General features: G+C 44.4%; 4 protein-coding genes across 4 annotated transcripts; all 4 read right to left on the minus strand.

Annotated features, from left to right (window-relative positions):
* Positions 1-2,070: 2,070 nt before the first annotated feature.
* On the minus strand, positions 2,071-2,881 carry LOC127753998 (dirigent protein 22-like). Its single transcript, XM_052279452.1, has one exon. It carries the CDS (start codon positions 2,720-2,722, stop codon positions 2,192-2,194), a length of 531 nt encoding a protein of 176 aa, XP_052135412.1. The 5' UTR covers positions 2,723-2,881; the 3' UTR covers positions 2,071-2,191.
* Positions 2,882-5,224: 2,343 nt separating this feature from the next.
* On the minus strand, positions 5,225-6,059 carry LOC127755069 (dirigent protein 22-like). Its single transcript, XM_052280705.1, has one exon. The coding sequence runs from the start codon at positions 5,902-5,904 to the stop codon at positions 5,368-5,370; it is 537 nt and encodes a 178-aa protein (XP_052136665.1). The 5' UTR covers positions 5,905-6,059; the 3' UTR covers positions 5,225-5,367.
* Positions 6,060-11,143: 5,084 nt separating this feature from the next.
* LOC127755307 (dirigent protein 22-like) lies at positions 11,144-12,082 on the minus strand. Its single transcript, XM_052280961.1, has one exon. It carries the CDS (start codon positions 11,966-11,968, stop codon positions 11,435-11,437), a length of 534 nt encoding a protein of 177 aa, XP_052136921.1. The 5' UTR covers positions 11,969-12,082; the 3' UTR covers positions 11,144-11,434.
* A 3,529-nt stretch (positions 12,083-15,611) lies between these two features.
* Positions 15,612-16,295, minus strand: LOC127754645 (NAC domain-containing protein 77-like). The gene has a single exon (XM_052280217.1). The coding sequence runs from the start codon at positions 16,293-16,295 to the stop codon at positions 15,612-15,614; it is 684 nt and encodes a 227-aa protein (XP_052136177.1).
* Positions 16,296-17,817: the final 1,522 nt, after the last annotated feature.

A 17,817-nucleotide genomic window follows, 5' to 3' on the forward strand; every position in this document is an offset into this window, starting at 1 on the left:
ACGTCCGTCCACCATCGCCACCGCCACCGCCGGCCGGGTGAGCTCTAGATCGAGCTCGTCGCACGCCGGTGTGAAGAAATTAGGAAAAGGTGGTGAGGATGCTGACACCTGGGTCCCACATATCTCTTCAGGTTCAGGGGAGCTGCCATGTGAGCGCTCTACGTCAATACAGATCGATGGACCTAGTCAACGTACCCATATACTAGTAATTAAAAGTTGGGGACCTTTTATATCCGGTTTTAATTTCTGTTTGACGGACGCAATTAAACTCGACCAATTGTTGAGGGATTTCAAGTGGACTTTTCTGTGCAATAATTTCCTTTCGTGTGTGAGAGTGGCCCAAAAAATGGCCCATGTAGCCCAAGTTTTAGAGCATTGCAGTACGTGTCTATGGTCACAAATAAGATGGCACGTAGGATTAAATCCGTATGACAATGCGAAGTGAGGGTAGCTTAATTTGTTAGTTAGGTTCCTTGGGTTAAAACCAGTCCAATCAGATTTAAGTCATAGAATTGATGTTTGTATTTACGACTAATTACGCTTTCGGTGATAGGTGATATATCTATCGATAGGGAGATGCTCGTGGTGACTTCGTCAATCACAAGCAGGGTTTGAAATTCGTTTCGAGATTTCCGAATTTTTGGTAATTTCATCCCCCTCGGCAAGCTCATATCTCGCCCGAAATTTTCGGGTTTTTACATTTTTTTTGTCAATTTGATCAAATTTTATTCAAATTTATTCAAAATTTTAAAGTTTCCGAAATTTTGGTCCGCGCCCCCCCCCTACGGCAAAAAAAAATTTCAAAATTAAAAACCCTGATCACAAGATATACTGATCTAACCTTCCAGAGGTGTTCATATGGGTAAGGTGTACATGTGTGGGTTCGTAGAAGTGAGTGTGCGCGTCTTTATGAACATTTGTATCTTGTTTCTAAAAAAGAATGTACGGCACCGTAGAAAAAAAGAATGTACGGTAATATACTCCCTCCGTACTCGTAAAAAAAGTCGTTTAGGACAATGTTTAAGTCAATCCTTGGGAATATAAATCATGAATAACTTCCAAGTTATTGAGTTTGAAAATATAAAAATTATATGAATAGATTTCTCTTGAAAAATACTTTCATAAGTATACATATATCATTTTTCAATAAATATTTTTATAGAAACAAGAAGTCAAAATTATGTTTTGGAGACCGTGTCGCTGTCCAAAACGACTTCCTTTACGAGTACGGAGGGAGTAGTTAATACGGTGAGCCTTAAAAAAATGTTTGACTCCAATCCCTGATAAATTTGAGTCGCGGAGATTAAAGACAACGTTTTGACATAAAACAAACAATTGTTATAGCATGGTAAATCTCAGTCATCTGGGCTGCAGAACATTATATAATACTCCCTCCGTCCCAGAATGTTCGACACCGTTGACTTTTTTAAACATGTTTGACCGTTCATCTTATTAAAATTTTTTATGAAATATATAAAACTATATATATACATAAAAGTATATTTAACAATGAATCAAATGATAGGAAAAGAATTAAAAAATACTTAAATTTTTTGAATAAGACGAATGGTTAAATATGATTAAAAAAGTCAACGGCGTCAAATATTTTGGGACGGAGGGAGTAGTATATATTAAACATACCATATGCTGCCATGGGCCGGGCATCATTGAGCCACCAAGCAAAGTGAGGAAAAGCGAGAGCAACCATCAGGCCCTAAAAGAAAAGGCAAATCAGGAAGAAAACGGCACAATTGCCAGCCACAATAATGGAGGCATCGTTTGGGGAGTACTATTCACCCCCACACACCCCACAAACGAATCTGGACACCGACAACCCAACGAATCGAATCCTACTCGATTGTAGTATTCTTCTATAATTCTATTACTCTTAATTAGTTTATTACTACTCCTACTCCCACCTTGAATTGTTCTTCCATTGACTAACTAATTAATTAGTTAATTCCGTACTCTACCAAACACTTATAAATCGACCTATTCAATTTATTCAAACAAAATCGATTCGCCCTCCAATTAGATCAACTGAAACCCAATCAGAAAATCAACCAAAGATGATGATAAACAATATTTAATGCACTCGGAATGAAAAGACTAATCAATTAATTAAGCGCGTACAAACACGGCGCTCAATAATTGCTAGTAGCGTTTTAATTTGCAGGTAGATCTCTCTTCTCTACGCCTTGACGAAGACGGTGTACTCGACGATGGTCTCGCCGGAGTTGGCGCCGGAGTCGACGGTGCGGGCCTCGACGTAGCCCCTCGCCATGCGAAACTTGCCGGAGCCGCCGACGATGCTCATCTCCCTCACCGCCGAGAGCACCTCGTTCCGGCCGACGATGGCGAGGGTGCTCCCCTTGTGGTCGCCGGCGGTGAACACGAAGTTCATGTTCATGAGGAGGCCGAACGTCTTCTGGTCGGCGAACGTGTAGCTCCCCTGGGCGCGCCCCACCTCCGACGACGACGACGCCGCGTCGGTCGTCAGCGGGTCGTCGATGGCCACCACGGCGCCGAAGAAGGTGGAGGAGCCGTTCGTCGACGCCGCCTGCGCCACCCTGATCGCCGTCGGCTTCGTCCCGCCCACCACGTCGTGGAAGTACACCTTGAACTTGGTCATCCCCGCCGCGCCGTCGTCCGCCGCCCGCGCCACCGCCACCGCGGCGCACAGAAGCACGGCAAGAACGAGGAAAGCCGGTGACGCCGCCATGGCCGGAGCTGAGCAAGACGAGGAGGAGGGAGGAGGTAGCTAGAGCTAGTGAGAGATCGAGTACTTATGAAGCAAGAAATGGAGATTGGAGAGTGGTTGGTGTAGGAGATGATGAAATTCAGTGAGATAGAGTGGATGTGGCAGAGCAAGCATATGCAGGTTGCCTTTTCTAATGGGGTCGGTAGGTGAGGTGAGAAGTGGTGGCCAAGCAGTACTTAATTATAGTACTCCCTTCGTTGCTAAATGTTTACCACCGTTGACTTTTTAAAATATATTTACCGTTCATCTTATTTCAAAATTTTTGTAAAATATGTAAAACTATATATATGCATAAAAGTATATTTAACAATAAATCAAATAATAGAAAAAACAATTAATAATTACTTAAATTTTTTTTAATAAGACGAACGGTCAAACATGTTTAAAAAGGTTAACGGCGTCAAACATTTAGTACGGAGGGAGTATAAATTTGGCAATTAAGTTTTCTGCTTAATTAATTTATTAATAATTAACTAATATACCTAATTAATGTCCAGACTAATGAGGTGATTAGTCCTAGTATATTAGTACTGGGAGTTCCGTATAGTGAAGGCCAGCTACTACCACCAAGAAGTGACCTTTTGTAGCGTGGGCTGTCATGAGGTTAGTTAATGAGCTCATGCGTGCCCAACTCGTCAGCTAACTAATTAACCTACTTTCTTGTACTATACTAATTGTAGTAGTATAAGCTACTTTGTACAGGGAAGCAGATGTGTAGTTTGTACCTGCAGATTGGGAGCTGTTGCTCTTGAGGCAACTTAGATTAACTGTCTATGAATTAGACGGGCAACGATATGTGTACTACTTCTTTTATTTCAGATTATAAGACTTTCTAACATTGCCCATATTTATATAGGTGTTAATGAATCTAGATATTTTTAGATTATAAGACTTTCTAGTATTGCCCACATTCATATATGCATTAATTAATCTAGACATGAATATGGACAATGCTAGAAAGTTTTATAATCTGAAACGGAGGTAGTACACTTTTGAACTTTTTACACACATTGAGGTATCACATTACGGTTAAATCTTGATTATTATTTTTTACAATTTTCAGTTGACTAAATCAAATGGTTAAGATTTTTTGTTAGAAAGAAGTTTGTATGGGATTTTTGTTACTAAGAAATTTGTAAGAAATTTTTAGTATGTGCAGCCACCACCGTTGTCACTATCGACACCATCCTCGAGCCCTAGGGATGCCAGATCCGGCGTCCCCAGGTGGGGGGACGCCAGATCTGATCGGCCCCAACCTCGTGGTGGGTCGATTCGGCGTTGGTTGGGTTTTCTCTTCACTCATGAGCATCGCCACCACCTCCACCTTGAGCTTCGGCCGCCCCCAAGCACCGGCGGCAACCTCTCCACCTACGAGCTCGGTTTGCCACCGCCACCACCACCTCCTTCATCGAGCCACAGGGGTGCCATATCCAGCCTCCTCGAGGTTAGGAGGTCGGGGGGACACTGGATTTGACCGCCCCCAACACCGTAGTGGCTGGATCCGGTATTGGTTGTGTCATCTCTCCCACCCACGAGCACCCCCGTCCCTCCGCCTCTACCTCAAGCTCTGGCTGCCACGATCATCGTCTCCTTTGCCCCCAAGAGCCAGTGGACGCCTCTCCATCCTCGAGCTCTGGCTACCGCCTCTTCCACCCCAAGCTCCACCTGCCCTCTCCAAGCTTGTTGTTCAACTTGCAAAAGACCACGACGGATGGTGGTAGCGGTGGAGGAGGAGGTCCTGGCGGTTAGTTGCAATCCTTGTCGACAAGCTGCCGGATCTAGCCATGCGAGCCCCTATCGGCCATCCTAGGTCTTGTCTACCTTATGAGCCCCTTCCGAAGAGTATTGTTTCCACAGAAATTTCTTATGGTTCCTCATGTGAGATGTGAGATTATGTGATTGTGATGATCGAGATCTTCCATGTTTTTTTCCGCAAGAGATTTTATTGCATTTAGTTTGCAGTGAGAGATCCAAATGATTGATTTCTTTCTGTTTGTAGTTTTTTGACACTGTGTTGATACGACAACGATGAACAAGGATTAACTTTTTATTTTTTTGCTTTTCCACATTAGTGCATATAAGTGACGGGTGCTAACATGTGAACTGATTTTTTTCCCTATTAAGCAGCTCATTGATGGGTGATAATATGTAGTCCGTTAGAGAACAATATCACCTGTGACGGGTGAAATTTTACGATCTGTCACATGTGACGGGTGAAATTTTACGACCCGTCACATATGATAGTCACCACTAAAGGACGCCTCCACCCGTTAGAGGCGAGAGGAGACATCACTGACCACTTATCTCTGACGAAGGTTAAATCCGTCAGAGGTGATGTTTTGGGCCTGTCACTGTTGATCTGGACTACTGTAGTGGCTGGACCTCTTTTCCTCTTAAAGCTTCCGATTAAGCTGTCTCCTATGTGATCCTTTTGGGCTTTCTTGGTCAGTGAAGTCAACTGTTTAGGTTAAGATCCGTCGTAGCAAGTCGGAGCTGCTTATCTTATTGTAAGCTTGATAAACAATCGATAAATCAAGCATGTTACAACAACAAACGATGTTTAACAAACATAAATGTGCTTATGTATGTCGCTCATCATCTTCTAGCTACGCCTTGACGAAGAGGGTGTACTCGACGATGGTCTCGCCGGACTTGAAGCCGGAGTCGACGGTGCGGGCCTCGGCGTACCCCCTCGCCATGCGGAACTTGCCGGAGCCGCCGACGATGCTCATCTCCCTCACCGGCGACATCACCTCGTTCCGCCCCATGATCGCCAGGCTGCTGCCGTTGTGGTCGCCGGCGGTGAACACGAAGTTCATGTCCATCAGGAGGCCGATCACCCTCTGGTCGGCGAACGTGTACGTCCCCTGCGCGCGCCCCACCACCTCCCCCGCCGCCGCCGCCGCCGGCGAGCTCGTCAGCGGGTCGTCGATGGCCACCACCGCGCCGAAGTAGGTCGACGACGCGTTCGTCGACGCCGCCTGCGCCACCCGGATCGCCGTCGGGTTCGGCCCCGCCACCACGTCGTGCCAGTACACCTTGATCTTTGTCATCCCGGCGCCGCTGCCGCCGCCGTCGTCCGCCGCCCACGCCACCGCCGCCACGCACAGTAACAGAAGCAGCTGGAGAGCCGCCTTCGCCATGGCTGCAGCTGGAGCTTGAGCTGATCGAGCAAGCTGAAGGAGGAGCTAGTGAGAGGATGAGTGCTGCTAATATATAATTAATGTAGCTACTACTGCTGTACTTCCTCCGTTCTAAAAAAACTTAGCTTAGAAGGAGATGTGGCACATCTTAGTTATCCAAATTTATTATATTAAAAAAGATCATATTTTTTTTAGGTTGAGTTTTCGTGGGACAAATGAAGTATTTTAGATGAAAGGGAAGCAATAGATATAATGCGATGGGAGTGGTTGGTGTAGGAGATGAAGTGATGAAGCGGCATGCACGTGGTAGAGCTTTTTCCCGTGGTAGAGCTTTTTCCCTTTTCTAATGGGGTTGGTATGTGAAGTAGCCATCTCCTTGATTTAACCTATATTTAGCATCTCCTTAATTAGCCTATAGTTAGCATTTCTCTGTTTAATTATTCTGTCTTTTTTTCTATTATATATACTCCCTTCGTTTTTAATGAGACATTGTCAACACCTAACAATTCATCATTCATCTTATTTAAAATAAAATAAGTACAAATATATAGAAAATATAAGTCATATATACTTGAGCCGTGTATTTCATTCGTCCTAAAATAGTAACGTTTAGTCTTCAAAGTTTATTTAAAAATATAACAACATCTTTATCCATGTTCTTTTCCCAACTAATTACAACACTCCACAAATCAATTTCCTCACTTATCTTCACTCGCATCCAATCACAATCTTCCCTATTTAATTCTATCTATTTTGTTAATAATTGTGTTCAACCCTAAAAATCCTAATATTTTAGGATGGATGTGGTATAAAACAAGTCGCAACAAAAGAAATAATGCTTATATAGTTCTTTTAGCAAGATAAATAGTAAAATTCTATGTTCAGAAATCGATAATTAACGTCACACATTAGAAAACGGAGAATGTGTATAGACTAATGAGGTGATTAGTCCTTAATAGTACACTAGTAGTGTCAGTAGTACAATTCATGCCACTACCTCCAAGAAGTTACCCTTTTTTAGCGTGGACTCGTCAGGTTAGTAAATTGCATTACGCGTGCACATCTCATTAGCTAATTAAGCAAGCTATACTTTATAGTGCTGTAATATTTATTTAGTAAGCAACTATTAATTATTGTTAGTGACAGGCTGATAGTAGCAGGGAAGAATGTTAAGCATGTGAATTGTTTGTACCTGAAAACTGGGAGTAGTCGGTGTTAAGGCAGACTGACTGCGACTAGCTAAGATTCTTCAGACATTGGGGGTGGTTGGATGGTGGTGAAACTGAAGAGAACATTATTCATGCAGGATTTCAGAAAAGGAGTTAACAATATGCAGGGGTGATTGGCCTGCTTAATTACATTTTGATCAACTGGTTTCATTATTATAGATATATTGAATTAATCATCCAAGTTATAGATATGCCACCTGAAGATTTTAATAATTGAGAAATTAAAATTAAGGTCGTGGTGTCAACGTGTCATCACTGCATTGCAGATCTGTAGTCACTGTTTGTCGATATGCATCTTGGTTCTTCTAGTGTGTTCCTATATTATATCATCTTCAGGTTTGGTGGGTGTAACAACAGTAATATGATAAGGAGAGAAATAATTGATCTGCCTTTTGCAGATAACCAACTTCACCAACACAGATTCGTTCTTCCTAATTTTGTTTTTTTTATAATGAGAGTTTTTATTGAACCAGTTAATTATATCAATTTTTTTTCTCTCCTTACTATTTCAGAGATTTGTTATTACGAAAGCTCCCAGATTTAAGCAAAACGTAAATAAATTAGTCCAATTACTCATGCACGGTCCTGTACCTACTCATGCACGGTCAGAGAGTGCACATGATGGACTCTTGCTTGCAGCTAAATTTACACTCGCAGAATTAAGGAGTTGTAATTAACAAAGTACGGAGTTTTTCATATTATTAATCTCTGCTTGCGTATACATTAACACAGTACTAGTAAGTTAGTTGCGTCAGAATTATCAACTTCACCCGTAGGAATTAATTCCTCTCTTCTTACACATTGGAAGAATCAGAATGCAATTATAAGGACTAGTCCAAATACAACAGGTCAGATAAAGTCACTCCAAACAAGTTATATTTAGAGCTGTCTCAGAGGACAGAGGTGTTTGTTTGTCATTGGCACATTAGTGTGTGTGTATGTGTGAGAGGGATGCATATATACTTGAATTATTAGTTTCCTGTGTCAAGGAAGAGAAGCTAAGAACAAGACAGGGAGAGAGAGAGAGATTCAGAATTTTCAGACATGAGAGTGACTCAGTGGCACGGTGAAAGTTCCCTGACAGAAGTTTCCACCGATTATGCTGAGTTCTTTAGAGCTCATTGAGAAAAAAAAAAGCCGAGAAAGCTATTAGCATATAATTAATTAAGTGTTTTAAAAAAATATCTATTTAATTCTTTAAAGAAACTTGTAAACAATTTCTTTTAAAAATACTGTTTACTGGTCAGCCCAAAAAGCTCAAAAGAACTAATCTTTCAGAGTTTCAGACAACAGTGACTCGTTTGCCAAGGTGAAAGCCATAGGAAAGAAGTTGCCTGCAGCCATGAAAACATGATTGACCTGTATGACTACCAACCAAGGCTTTCAGTGCTGATCTGTCTGTCAAGCTATGTACTCTACAATTGATGATCTTGGGAGTAGTTTTTCTGGCCATGATCATCTGTAGAGGTTCGGTGGTGTGCGTAAAAGATAATACTCCCCTGACTGGCCGACCCTACCTAATTTTGCAGGTAACCAGCGTGTACCTTTGTCCCACCATGTTGCCATCGTTGTAAAGCTTTTGTTCTCGATCGATTTTCAGGTTCCAAATCCGATCGAATTTAAGCAAACAGATCGAACAAATTCCTCTGTGATAAAGAGCATAACTTTTCTCTACCCATTTCTCCATCTCGTTTTGTTCAGCAAAGAGTTTATTTGTGATGTTCAGTGGTGGTACAGAGGTTGTGATGATGTTCCAGTTGAGATCAGAGGTTTTGGAGATTCTTAGTTGGTATAATTGCGCAGTGGCACATATACTCTCTCCGTTTCAAAATATTTGACACCGTTAACTTTTCAGGTATATGTTTGACCATCCGTCTTATTCAAAAAATTTAAATAATTATTTATTCTATATCATTTGATTTATTATTAAATATAATTTCATGTACACATATAGTTTTACATATTTTACAAAAATTTTTGAATAAGACGAACGGTCAAACATGTGCTAAAAAGTCAACGGTGTCAAACATTTTGAAACGGAGGGAGTAAGAAACATGCGCAATACGTACGAATTTTGTTTGGTTTGAAATGGCGAAAGATTAGCACAAATTAATAAGCTTTGCGCAGCTGTGGTGCCACTGAGCCTCTGAAGACTGAAGGAGAAAGAGAGGGTCGGAGAATTAAACTCCGTACGCACTGCGTAGTGGGCCGCAGCTTCACAATTCGGCAAATTGCACCGCGTTGGGCCCGACCCACTTCACAGATGGGCCTTCAGATTATGGCTGCTTCTCTACTTTGGAGGCCTGAAGGGCGATGGTCCAAACTGCATGCGGCCCAGTCATTTTGACAAGTGCTAGATAGATGAAATACTCCAATACATTAATCTTTTTTTTTAAAAAAAATGAACGCAAGCATGTCCAGACTCCAGAAACCAGAATGACATGTGCGTATGAACAAAGTTATTGGCCGGTCGATTTTCATGGAGCAGGAGATATGGAAAATAACTGCGTACGGATGCTTATAATTTGGAGCGAGATTAATTCTTCTACCTGATGGCGTACGTTTATGTGTTAATTAATTTGGATCTAATTTGGAGTTGATCGTTCTTGTTCGAAAGGGGGTAATTTTTAAAAAAATGGATTATTTGAATTTGACCCTGAAAGACGTGGAATGCATTGACCAGCTGCCGCATGCCGCGTTTCTACTTACCCATCACGTGGCCATGCATACGTTTTTTCACACTATACTACATCCGCCATGGAAGCTTCCTCTTCCGGGTGCACTGCTGCTGCATATGATTAATTGAGTATTAACTATTTTAAACTTCAAAAATGGATTAATATGATTTTTTAAAGCAACTTTTCTATAGAAGATTTTTGCAAAAAAATACACCGTTTAGTAGTTTGAAAAGCGTGCGCACGGAAAAGGAGTCGCAATCTCCCCTGTCTCCTGTGAACGAACGCAGCCTAAGGGTGTGTTTGAGAAGAAGGGGATTGAGGAGATTGGGAAGATACGCAAAACGAGGTGAGACATTAGCGTATGATTAGTTGAGTATTAACTATTTTAAATTTCAAAAATGGATTAATATGATTTTTTAAAGCAACTTTCCTATAGAATTTTTTTGCAAAAAGCACACCGTTTAGTAGTTTGGGAAGCGTGCGCACGGAAAACGAGATGTTTTCTCTCTCAATCTCCCAGATCACCTGGGAACGAACGAAGCCTAAGAGCAGGTACAATAGCAAGCTATTAGCTAGCTGCAAACATATTTTAATGAGATAAAAGATGAGAGAGAAGAGCAGCGAGCTACAGATCTATAGCCAGCTGCAGCGCGGAATCCAAGACGCAATGTGTGTATGACATGTGGGACCATATATTAATAGTATAGTAAGCAACTATTGTATGAATTGGCTATTAGATTAGTTGTAGATGAATTGGAGCTAGTAGTGGGCTATACTATTAAACTTGCTCTAAGGGTGAGTTTGAGGGATAGGGGAGGAGAAGATTGGGAAGATAGACAAAACGAGGTGAGCCATTAGCGCATTATGAATTGAGTATAAACTATTTTAAATTTTAAAAATAGATTAATATGATTTTTTTAAAGCAACTTTCCTATAGAAATTTTTTGTCAAAAACACACCATTTAGTAGTTTGGGAAGCGTGTGCGTGGACTATGATGTACTTTCTCACCCTAACTCATCAGAACGAACGCTCCCTAAGGATAGAAACGGATAGAACTGGTAGCATCTGTTCGAAAAATATTATCGATTAATCTGGAATTGACCAACTATTTAGTGTCAACAAGAAGATCGAATAAATTAGAAAAAACTAAAATTTATATATTGTTAGAGTCGGAAACGGCAACACTTGTGTGGATACGACGCTCGGTTAGTGGGGAAAATTTTCCATGATTATTTTGAGTATATGTTATCTTGACGGGATGGTCAGTGTTAGGTGAACCAAGGGGTGCACAAAAATCCTGGAGGAATATTACCATCCATCAAAATAAAAAATTGTAACAAAGGTAAGCTAATGAAGCTCTCATTATTCTTAAACACATTAAGAACTTATAAACAATAATCATCCTCAAGAATACACCCCTACCAACAACAACAACAACAACAAAAATCATAGCTAGCTTTTTTTTTACAGGGAAAAAAAAAAGCATATGACACCACACCCAGCTTATATATTCTAGTAATCAACTGGTCAACACACAGCAAAAACCGGCAGTAAAATGAACTGATCAACACGATCATCATCTTCAATATCATCGTCTCAAGTAATGAGAATGAATGAATGAATTAATCGAGGCGGAGATGGATGTTGTACTCGACGGTGGCGTCGCCGGTGGTGGCGTTGAACCACCGCGTCGTCGCCTGGCAGTAGCCGCGCGCGAACCGGAACACGCCGGTGCCGCCCACCACCGGCATCTCCCGCACGGCGCGCTCCGCCGGGTTGGCGCCGAGGATCGCGAGGCTGCTGCCGTTGTACGGGCCGTCGCCGGCGAACACGAAGTTCATCGCCATCATCAGCGACAGCGCGTCCTTGCCGGCGGCGACGTACATCCCCTGCGCGCGGCCGACCAGCCGCGAGGCCGTCAGGTTGGGCCCGTCGGTGAGCGGGTCGTCGATCACCACCACCGCGCCGAACCCCGTCGCCGAGGCGTTCGTCGTCGGCGCCTCCGCCACCTGCGCCACCGTGGAGTTGGGCCCGCCGCTCACCACGTCGTGCCAGAACACCCGCAGCTTCGTCTCCCTCTGCGCCTGCGCCGCCGTCGCCGCCGCCAGGACGAGGAGCGCCGCCGCGAACACGAAGGAGGAGGAGGAGGCAGCCATTGCTTGGTTCGGATTAAGCTAGCTTTAGCTGTGTGATGTGATTTGCGACGACGTGTGCATGGGTGAATTTAAAGGGGGAGGTCGGGGGTGTGGTTGGTGTGTGCTGGATTCGAAGGTTCTTCGATCGTCGTCTACACGGCGAGGAAGGCGACTGCAAAAATGGCCGGATATATGCAAACAGTCAGGTTAGAAATATAATGGAGGATAAATTAGTTAACACTAGTTGTGAAAGGGGTTTTACTCCCTCTTCGGAACCCCCTGTACTCCCGGTTTTATAACAGGGAGGACGAATCTAGGACTAAAGATACCTATCTTAGTATCTTTAGTCTCGGGTGAAATAACCGGGCTTAAAAATCCATCTTTAAATATGGATAGAGGCCACATCCCAACTGTTTTTTTCTTTTATTTATTGTTTTTTTTTTGCTGCTTGTATCTATTCCCCTAGCCAAATCCACACAAATCATCAATCATGCACAATAAAATTTTCCACAAATCAAGCACAACAAAAATCATCCACAATACATACACATCCACAATCCACAAATCTTGTGAGATCATCCCCAAATCAACAAAAAAAAATATCCAACAAAATATACAAACCATTCATCATCCACTACAAAAATTCACAAAATAAAAAAAATCCAGTCGCTATTGCCGCCGCCCGGCCGTGGGCCGCTGGCCTCCTTGCACCCGGCCACCGCGCGGGCCACCGCCGCCGGCCGCCGCCAAACAATACGTCTCCAATCCAGCAAGTAGATGAAAGAGCAAGCCATTCCTTGCCATGGCGGTATGCACTACTACAGAAATGATTTTTCTAGACAAGATCCTCTTTAGATTGCAGACAGACCGTAACTAGTCCAGTATGTAAAAAATCGTACTCCATTTTCGCATACAGCTCCTTAATAGGACCACACGCAAAAATCGATTTTCACAGGTGGTCCTCTTAAGGATTCGCACGCTAAAATAAGCTTATTTTTACAGGCGAACCTCTCAAGGAGACGCCCGTTTCACAGGCGGGCCTCTTAAATATATTTTTGTGGCGGGTGACGCGGCTGACAACGAGCAGCGGGCTGTGTGGTTGACGGCAAGCAGCGAGCGGATCCGCCTACGCCGGCCTCGTAATAGGCGGCGGATGGCGTGGCTGACAGCAGGCGGTGGGTGGTAGTAACAGACCACGGAGGCGGGCTCCCCCGCACGTTGAAGGAGGCAACGACAGCTTCCTTGCACAGAACAGTCGGGCGGCGAGCGGCAGTGATGGAGCACGGCGGCAGGCTCCGTCACGCGTCGAATGTGGCGAAAGCGGCTCCCACGCGGATCCAGCAGGTGGCAGGCACCGCCTGGATCTGCCGGCAGAGGGAGGAGCCCGGCGGCGGTGGCTAGAATTTTTTTGCGATTTTTAATTTTTTTCAGATTTTTATTTTTAAGTGCGGACGATATAAACACCCGCATGCAAAAGTTGAATTTTCGTATGCGGGTGCTCCACTAGCATAGAAAAAGAGAGATTTTTTCATAACTTTCCTGGTAGACGGGCCAGAGTTCCGCACGTAAAAATGATCACTTTTGGCCCATCTTGAGATATCTAAATTATTTACACATGAAAATTTTGGTATCATGGAATATCTAGCAGTTGAAGATATACCAAATTTTACATAAAAAATACGATATCTCATAATACCTTCTCTAAAAGATGAAAAAATATATTATCTTCTGACACCTTCTTAAGGTTAGCTCTAGCTGATCGTGTGTTCAATTTAGACTTTGATTAATTTACATTGCATTCTTCAATAATTCTTGCATACTTGGATTAACTACATGTAGAAATTCTTATGGCATTCTTGCGTGCATGCATGCAAGTTGGATATGTTAATTTATTTTAAATTCTTTTGGCGTGTGAGAGGGTAGGAATGGACTGGGTCGGTGATCGGACTTTTGAAGAAGCTGGCAACAGATGCAGTAGGTGAAGTGCTGACTGTGAATTGGTACGTATGAACTACTCGCATCGATCTCTGGGGTTTTCTTCTTCTTTTCTTTTTTAAGGTGAAATTAGCACGCGTAGCCGCGTATATAGGTATTTGGTGAGATGAAGGCATGCTTGGTTTAATTAATTTCCAAGCTTCTTCGGTATATATGTTCTAGAAATCTATTGATGTAATTAAATATGCTCCGATCATCACCTTTGGTCTTTGGAACGTCTGTACGTGTCTATCCAAATTGTGATAACAGAATTATATCAAAGTTATGTTGCTTCTGTATGTTCAAAAATCAACAGATTTTTTTTTTGAACGCTTAGAAGTTCTTGCTGACAAGGCCTCTAGTTTAACTTCGTTTGTGCTAAGCTTATTCCGGGTCAAGTCGGGTCAACAGAAAAACAAATCAGTTTATAGTTCAGTCCTAAAATATTTTGTCTATAGTCCAAGTATTGGCAATTAAATCGTACAGAATTTGTAACTGTACAATACTTATTTACAGCTCGTTAAAGCCAATGTCTACAACAGACAACACTCTAAAGAGAAAGGCACTCCTACAGAAAGCTTTTTCTCAAACGATCATATATATTCAGCTTTTTCAAACAGACGCCAAACATGTATAAAAATACTGATTGTTATGGGCTGGCACCGTAACCACATGCAAAATCTTATTTTCGTAAGCGGACATGTGAAGATGTTCTCCTGCAAAAGAATTTTAGCCATAAAATCTCCAAGATAATTTATACCCCTAGCCACCGTCAAATCGGGTAAGCTTGAAGGCTAGCGTCGTAGCTGCCCAAAGCGAGGTATGAGAAGAGGCGATGAAGCTGTCATCATTGTCCCCCACGTCGAGCTCCACCAGATCTAACGAGCCTGAAGCGTGCTGCCACTACCCAAAGCTCAACCGTGGGAAGCGAGGGACGGGGAGAGGCGATGGAGGTCACCATTCCTGTGCCGCCGACGGTGGATCCGTCACTCCTGAGGCCATTGGAGGTGGATCGACCGCTCTCGAGGCCAGCGACATTGTTGCCGCCCCCCTCCCAGTCAGCTCGCGGCAGCGGCTCTTCCCTGACAACGGCATTGAGCACTCTGGTGGTAGCAGGCCTCAGCTGTCTTCTCCGCCTCCCAGAAGCTGAGAGAGACGAGGAGATAGGGAGTCAAGGGAGGGAGAGCACATGAGTGGGAGTGGGCGCTGAGTTCATAATATTTAGCGTCGTGCTATCCTTTCGCAAGCGGATCTATTAGAAGGTTGTTCTATATTTTTGCAGACCAACTTCTTAGCACGCTCGAGTGTGAAAATTGATTTTCAGGTATTGACTTAGAACACTCTATATATATTTTTTGCAAGCGGATCTTTATTTTTCTCATTTGCAAAAATAACACAAGTATGGGGTGTTAATGAAAATCATTTTTGTAGTAGTGAGAAATGAAAGGAATTCATAACTTAAATAACAAAACTGGTAAGAAGAGGAGAATTAATTGAAATCACTCGTTGACATCAGGTTCAGGCTTCACCTCCCCGCCGTAGCCATAAACGTTATTGCCGTCACAGTCCTCACACAAGTGCAATGGCTCGCCGCCGCCACCGCCGTCGCCGGCCACAAAGCCATTGCCGGCGACCTGCTCGCCGTAACCATATTGGTGGCTCGGACCCGGCTGGTCTGGATAATATTAGACTACACCGCCGCTGCCATAGTTGTCGCCGCCGACGTTGTATTGTTGTGGTTGGCAGTGGCGCTGTCACCGGCGCCGGCGGCGATGTGGTCTGGGTTAGGGCCAGAGCGCTCGCCGTCGCCGTCGCCGGCGGCGGAGGTGGAGCAGGAGGGCTCCTCCTTGATGCACAGCTTCTTGTCCTTGGCCCTGGGGGTGGCCCTGATCCGGGAGAGCACGGTGGCGGGGAGCGGCGGCGAGGTGATCTCGTACTCGTGCATGACCCATCCGGAGGAGGAGCTCTCGCCGCGGCGGTGGAAGCTCAGGTTGCGCCGCTTGTACACCACGTCGAGCTCGCCTCCGCCTCCGCCGCCGTCGCGGACGATGGTGAGGGTCGCCACCTCGCCCTTCTGGATCCGCCACACGCCGCCGCCATTCTTGACTGCGCGCTGCACCTTGCGCCTGCCGCCGCCGCCGACGCTCTCGTGGTCGTGGACGAAGAAGGCGTGCGCGCTGGCGGCGTGGCCGTGCTCCCGCATCAGCGTCCACGGCTCGCACCTCGACACGTCGTCCTGGATGACGGCGGCGTGGCCGCGGCCGTAGAGCGCGCGCGGGAGGAGGTAGGAGGCGACGATGTCGGCGTCGGTGGGGTCGAACTTGAACGCGGGAAACCCGGAGAATCTCGAGAACCCGAACCTCCACGCCTCCATGCCCGCCACCGCAACCCGCTCCTCGTCCTCTCGCACCGCCGCCGGCGCCTCTGCCGCCGACGAGGTCTGGTCATCTTCTTGCAGGCTACGCGCCGAACGTTTCCTCGACGTGGAAGCCATCGAATTCGTTCGGAGATCGATCGCTCGATGGGTCGGTTGCAAATTTACCTTGCAAATTAAATACAGAGAGGTTTACTTCGATTCCTACTCGGATTGTGTAAGTGTAATCGAGCGATACGTTGCTCCCCACGTCGGCCGGCAATCGAGTCGGCGAGCGCGAGGATCGCCGCCGGGAAGGAGATTCTTCCTCGCCGCGGTGACGAGAAGCAGCCGGAACGCCGGCGAGCGCGGGAGCTCGATCGTCGCCGCGGCCATGGCGGTTTCGCTAGCCACCGCGCGGCACCATAGGTCCACAGGTCAAGTGTGATGCAGGCGATGATTCCGAGTCAACGCGAACCGTTCAGATTAGATCTAACGGCTGGCTGTGGTCAACTTTGAGTCTTTGACCATGACGGCTACTTGATGGGCCTAATTGGCCCACATAAAACGTGAAACACCATGGGCTGTCTTCGTTGGTGAAAACGAGCGGTCGTTAGCACGTAATTAATTAAGCACTACTAGCTATTTTTTAAAATAAATGAATAAGTATGATTTTTTTAATCAATTGTCGTATAGAAATTTTTTTTAAAAAAAGAACGTACCGTTTTATAGTTTGAAAAACGTACGTGTGGAAAACGAGAGGGGGAGTCAGGAACTGCTGCAGCTGTTGACGAAAAAATCAAACACACCGGTCTAGGAGATCTGCTTAACTACAGTGCAGGTCCAAAGATTGGTGAGATGCGAGCGTGCCAGTCAGTTTGATCCTGCAACTGATAAGATAAGCAAATAGTAGATCAAAACAGCCGATCGGCTGACAAGCCGATGGAGTAGTTCCAGCCGATGCCGATAATAGCCGATGCCGATACCAACCGATAGCAATAGGGTTTAAGCAATCGGCTATATGTCCAATGTAGATAATGATATAAAGGCAATCGGCTGACGACGATGTAATAAAATAACAATATAATCCAATATAAACCAATCAGCAAATAATGATATGATAAATAAGCATCGATCCGAAGGTCAAAGCACACATCGGCTGGAGGTCCGATGTCATGAAATCCACAAGATTAGATTAAACAGTGAAGCCTTTGTTGTCATCGGCTAAATCCAACTTATATGTATATGCAATCCTTATGAGCCGATGCAACGTCCAGATAACTCACCGGCTGAAACCCCGATGAAACCCTTATTGGCAATCAAGAAGCAGGCTAGAGATTATGGTTCTAAGCACGACTTAGTAGATCAAACTTAACTGATGCAGCACTAAGTATGAAAAGAAACATAATATCTAGACAATCAAGCCGTTGACTGAGTTTTCAGGGTGGTAGATGTCTAAGCTAATCTAATCTAGCAACGCGATTTAGCCAATACCGGCAGAAACCCTAAAACGAGAAGCAGCCGATAGAGCTAAATTGATATG

The sequence above is a fragment of the Oryza glaberrima genome, chromosome 11 (genome assembly GCF_000147395.1).
Source record: "Oryza glaberrima chromosome 11, OglaRS2, whole genome shotgun sequence".
NCBI lineage: Eukaryota > Viridiplantae > Streptophyta > Magnoliopsida > Poales > Poaceae > Oryza > Oryza glaberrima.

Excerpts from the sequence above, each read along its gene's own strand:
- LOC127753998 (XM_052279452.1), bottom strand. The coding sequence starts at position 2,722 with ATGGCGGCGTCACCGGCTTTCCTCGTTCTTGCCGTGCTTCTGTGCGCC.
- LOC127755069 (XM_052280705.1), bottom strand. The coding sequence starts at position 5,904 with ATGGCGAAGGCGGCTCTCCAGCTGCTTCTGTTACTGTGCGTGGCGGCG.
- LOC127755307 (XM_052280961.1), bottom strand. The coding sequence starts at position 11,968 with ATGGCTGCCTCCTCCTCCTCCTTCGTGTTCGCGGCGGCGCTCCTCGTC.
- LOC127754645 (XM_052280217.1), bottom strand. The coding sequence starts at position 16,295 with ATGGAGGCGTGGAGGTTCGGGTTCTCGAGATTCTCCGGGTTTCCCGCG.